Source organism: Malurus melanocephalus, unplaced genomic scaffold (assembly GCF_030028575.1).
Source record: "Malurus melanocephalus ecotype Western Australia unplaced genomic scaffold, MMel_1.1 scaffold_266, whole genome shotgun sequence".
Classification (NCBI taxonomy): Eukaryota; Metazoa; Chordata; class Aves; order Passeriformes; family Maluridae; genus Malurus; species Malurus melanocephalus.
Genome location: NW_026623498.1, coordinates 588,753 through 593,811, shown reverse-complemented (window position 1 = coordinate 593,811; position 5,059 = coordinate 588,753). Strand labels below are relative to the sequence as shown.

The window sequence follows — 5,059 nt, the reverse complement described above, 5'->3', positions numbered from 1 at the left end:
TGTGCTGGGTGGGAGCTCTGGGCCAGCCTGGCAGGGACTGGCTGCAAGAAAACTTCATCAATTGATATTGTTAATTGAAATTTTACTTCTCTTGACTAATGGACTCTTGAGTGAATACTTTCCCGAGCTATGAGTTACTGAGATAAAGCTGCTCTCATAGATGAGCATTTGTTAAAAAATGGATTTAACTGAGCTGCCTTCAAACCACATTAGGCTCTGTAGGAAGGAAGAGGAATAAAAGGGAAATGAGTGAAAATAGGCAGCTCCCTCCCTTTCAGCAGTGCTAACATGCCATGTGGGGTGGGGATTTTCCATCTGTCACTGCAACTGGCCAGACAAGTGGAAGGAGAAATGTGCCTGTTAGAGGGGAGAAAGGAGATCTCCTCTGCCAGAGACAAGTGTGTGCTGCCCACGAGRCAGGGGCTGGCTCAGAGGCTGCAACAGGCTGTGCCAGGGAGAAAGGGGGGCCTGGGCAGCACTGGCTGCTTGGCAAACACACCAGCCTGGAGCTCAGTGAGCCTGAGCTCTCTGGTGTGCAGATGTGCCCTCTTGGGAAGGGACTCATCCCTTGCTGGTTGTTSTGCCAGGGAAGGGGCACTCTGGGCAGGGAGGTCACCCCTCTGGGCAGGGCTGAGCCATTCCCCATCCTTGGAATAGGAGGGGTGTGATTCCCTTGTCCAGAGGTGACAAGGGGCTGATCTCTAATGCAGGGTAAATGCCTGCAGTGGTGGTCAGCTACAATTACAGAGGAACCGAGGAGCTTTTCTCAGAYTCTTTTTTTGTTTCCCAGCTGCTGGAGTTGGGGAGGAATGGAGAACAGCCCCGAGCTGCACCAGAAGATTCTGAGGAGGTGAGTCTTCTGGTATCAGTTTTCTACCTGCAAGCTTGGAACAAGTCCTCAGGGCTGAGAGTGAGCCCTGTGTCTSCTCTTTCCCGTGCTTGCCATGAGCAGAAGCAGCAGCTGAAGGAGATCCTGGAGCGGAGGAGCCACACGGAGCTGTACGAGCACGAGAAGGACCTGGTGTGGAAGATGAGGTATGACATCCGTGAGCAGTACCCACAGGCTCTGGCCAAGCTGCTCATCATCACCAARTGGAACAAGCATGAGGATGTTGCCCAGGTGAGGATGTTGGGGCTGGCAGCAGGGCTCCCTTTTTGATCCATCTTCCAGGGTCCACATTCCTGTGTGGTGTTTGGGAGCCCAGCTGAGCAGGGCGTGTTTGCACAGKTTTTTCAGGGAAACTCCCAACTGTACCACCCGAGGTTTGGTTCTTCTGGGCTCTCTTTGGCCCTGTGGGCTGTCCCAGGTTCATTACTGACCAGCAAGGTCTTCTTTATCCCTTCAAGAAAATGGAGGCAAGGAAAAAAAAATCTGTTTAATTCATGGAGGGAAGGAAAAAAAACTTGGATTGAATATTCTTAAATGAAAGTGAGAGATCAGCCACCTCAAGGGGTCGGGTTTTGACCTGGTATCTGTGAATTTGCCCTGAGGCATCTATAAATAGTGATCCCCCCATAAGGATCTTTCTGCTCTTTCATCAGTAGAACTCCAGATTCATATCCATTGTCCTAAAAACATAAAAATTCCTTTTATGTCTATTTTTTTATTGGTCATTACAGATGATTTCCCTGCTCCAGACCTGGCCAGAGCTGCCTGTCCTGAATGCCTTGGAGCTGCTGGATTTCAGCTTTCCTGACCGTTACGTTGGTTCCTTTGCCATCAATTCCCTGAAGAAGCTGACGTAAGTGCTGTCCCCAGAGAGGGGCTGTGAACAGCTTTTCACAGCTTTTACACTTGTGGCAGCAAAGATAACGTTGTGTTTCATGGTTCCTTTCTGTCCACAGAGATGATGATGTGTTCCAGTACCTGCTGCAGCTTGTGCAGGTGCTCAAGTATGAATCCTACCTGGACTGTGAATTAACCAAGTTCCTGCTGGAAAGGGCATTATCCAACCGCAAGATCGGCCACTTCCTCTTCTGGCATCTGAGGTGAAAAGGAAATGTTTTAGGCTTTGTCTCAGTGATCAAGTGAAACCAGCATTTACTGGTTCCTTCATTGTTCTGTGCAGTGCTGCTTTTTGTCTTGGATGACTGAATCAGAATTATTTCAGGAGGACACAATATAGTTTTTCTGTTCATTTATTTTTGTCTTTTGTGTTTGTAGTGGCGGTGTTTGGATGAGGTTCTGTTTTCAGATTTATATGTATTTGTGAATATACACACACATGCCTGTGAGCTGGAATTTGCTTTGAGCTCCCATGGCCTCCTGCCAGCTCAGAGCCATAAGCTCTGAGCTGTTCTTTCTCCCCAAGTGATGKCCTCAAAGGAGGGCTTGGTGATAGAGTCACCCAGAAAAATGTCTCATCACCTCAAGCCGTGGTTTTCCTCCATCACTTCTGGGGTGGGGGCATTTTTCCTTCCCCATTACACAGAATCTAAACAGCAGCCAAACATCCTCCCCCATCCCTGGTGCTGGTGTGAATGGGAGAATGAGTCACTGTGCACTGAGTCAGCACTGCTTGAACCTTCCTCCCCAGGTCAGAAATGCACGTTCCTGCCGTTTCCCTGAGGTTTGGGCTGATCCTGGAAGCGTACTGCCGGGGCAGCACCCACCACATGAAGGTGCTGATGAAGCAGGTACACATTGCTTTGAGCCATCAGGTTCCTTCCCTCTGGTTTGGGGCCCGTTCTCAGCTGTTGGCTGCTCCAAATTCAAGYTCTCAGTAATGCAGGAAAAGCCTTGGAAGGGCTGTGTTGGTTTTGGAGTATCCTAGACATCCCAGCACGTATGACTCTGCTCATCCCTTACTCACCCACACAGGCTGCACTGTGTGTCTGGAATGGTCTGAAATGTTCAGAGCCCTGCTGTTATTAGATCAGATGGGTGATTTTCTGTTGTGTAGGAGCTGATCACAGCTGGCTGATCAGAGCAGTGCACTCTCAGAGCTGTGTGCACAGAATCCTGGCACTTCCCCCTCTCAAACCTCTCTTACCTGTCCAGGGTCAYTGCACTAAACTCAGACTTGTATCCCAGATGTGCTCACAGGCCAGTGCTGCTGCTTTTCCAGACTGAGCAGCAGTTTTGCATTAGAGCTCCCCAAAAGCATTGAAGGGCTGCCTGGGCTCACCCTCATCCTCACTTTTCCAGCCAGTGCACCTCCCTTCTTCCTTTGGTGCATGGTGTTTTATTTCTGGTGCAGTCATTCCTTGCAATGCATTTGTGCCCAGCAGAGCAGCCACAATTAATTATGGATCTTCCTCAAGCAGATAYTACTAAATTTGTTTTGTTGCAGTGTGTGAAATTGCTACAAGTTGAAGAGAAAGTAAGAGATGCAACCAAGGTTTACATTTTACAGGAGATTTTACTGTTTTTTAAACTTTCTCTAGGAATTTCCTATTTGTTAGCCCTTTTTCATCCCTCCCTTTTTTTCAGGGAGAAGCACTCAACAAGATGAAAGCTCTGAACGACTTTGTGAAAGTGAGTTCTCAGAAGGCCACCAAGCCTCAAACCAAGGAGATGATGCACATGTGCATGAAGCAGGAAACCTACAGGGAGGCCCTKTCCCACCTCCAGTCCCCCCTGAACCCCAACATTATCCTGGCTGAAGTTTGGTAAGGGAGACATCTGCACCTCCTAATTTGGGCCTCAGGCTTTGTTTCACAGTGGAGCAGGGCTTTGGGGTTCTTCCCTTGTGGAAGCCCCAAGTCCCAGCAGCTGGAGTTGCTGTAGGATTGGCAGCTTGGATGGATGATATTTTAATAGATGGAAACTGATGGTAATGTTTTTATTTCCTTTAGTGTGGACCAGTGCACCTTCATGGACTCCAAAATGAAACCACTGTGGATTGTGTTTAATAATGAAGAGACAGGTGGAGGTGGAGTGGGGATCATTTTTAAAAATGGAGATGGTAAGTCTTTATTATGCCTGTGAAAATGTGTCTTTTAGTCTCAAGTATTTACTGGGGTGGGTGGGTCTAGATATGGACCATTAAGGTGTTGTGTAGATGAGGATCTTTAATGTTTTTGGGTGAGTTTTTTGGCAGTAATCTGGAGATACAACAAACTCCCCTCTATATTTCACCTACTTCCCTCTTTCATTAAGATTTGAGTGCAGTGATAACTGGATATCCTTGAACAATAAAAACAACCTGATCTGAGGTCTGAAGGAATTCCAGCAGTCTGAGCTCTGCAGGGCTGGGGKGGCTGCTGCTGTTGGAAGATTTCTGCAGTGCCACTTTGGCTGCCATGGGGAGAGCCTTGGCAGAGTGCAGTGAACTCAGTGCCAGTGAAATGTGTGTGAGTGAAGGTGTCTGCTGTGGTGCTTTGTCCTGGCACTGCCCCTGCAAACCCTGCTCTGTGCTGCTGCTGCTGCTGCTTCCTGGCTCTACCAGCCAGTGACAAATGTGCCAGAGGCTGCAGGGGCAGAGCAAGGAGACTTTGAGAGGTTCTTGTGACCCTTTTTCCTCTGTGCTGCTGCCCAGATCTGCGCCAGGACATGCTGACCCTGCAGATGATCCAGCTGATGGACATCCTGTGGAAGCAGGAGGGCCTGGACCTGAGGTGAGCAGTGTGCAGGGGAGGAATCGGGGGTGAGGCTGTGTTCTCTGCAGGTTCATGTGCAGGGGAGGAATTGGGGGGTGAGGCTGTTCTCTGCAGGCTCCTGTGCAGGGCAGGAATCAGGGGGTGAGGCTGTGTTCTCTGCAGGCTCATGCTCTGCTGCTCTGGGGGCAGCTGGGCAGGTTCTGTGGGCTGGGGAACAGAGCTGCAGAGGAGAAAGGGCACGCAAGGGAAAGTTTAAAAGTCACCACCACCCACTTGAGGGCAGGATTTCAGTGGAAGGGTTTCTTTCATCTCTGCAGGATGACCCCTTATGGCTGCCTCTCCACAGGAGACAAGACGGGGCTGATTGAGGTGGTCATGCACTCGGACACCATCGCCAACATCCAGCTCAACAAGAGCAACATGGTGGCCACGGCCGCCTTCAACAAGGACGCGCTGCTCAACTGGCTCAAATCCAAGAACCCGGGGTGAGTGGGCTCAGCCTGCAGGCCCTGCTTCC

At 49.8% G+C, this 5,059-nt stretch overlaps 1 protein-coding gene across 1 annotated transcript in view; it reads left to right on the top strand.

The window, feature by feature from the left end:
• Window positions 1–5,059, top strand: part of PIK3CD (phosphatidylinositol-4,5-bisphosphate 3-kinase catalytic subunit delta) — an 18,734-nt gene that overhangs the window by 9,084 nt on the left and 4,591 nt on the right. Inside the window, exons 11-19 of the mRNA XM_057376002.1 lie at window positions 791–850; window positions 953–1,120; window positions 1,621–1,742; window positions 1,846–1,989; window positions 2,538–2,637; window positions 3,434–3,612; window positions 3,799–3,908; window positions 4,482–4,560; window positions 4,860–5,027. Of these exons, the coding sequence (XP_057231985.1) occupies window positions 791–850; window positions 953–1,120; window positions 1,621–1,742; window positions 1,846–1,989; window positions 2,538–2,637; window positions 3,434–3,612; window positions 3,799–3,908; window positions 4,482–4,560; window positions 4,860–5,027 (1,130 nt within the window). The remainder of the gene's footprint in view (window positions 1–790; window positions 851–952; window positions 1,121–1,620; window positions 1,743–1,845; window positions 1,990–2,537; window positions 2,638–3,433; window positions 3,613–3,798; window positions 3,909–4,481; window positions 4,561–4,859; window positions 5,028–5,059) is intronic.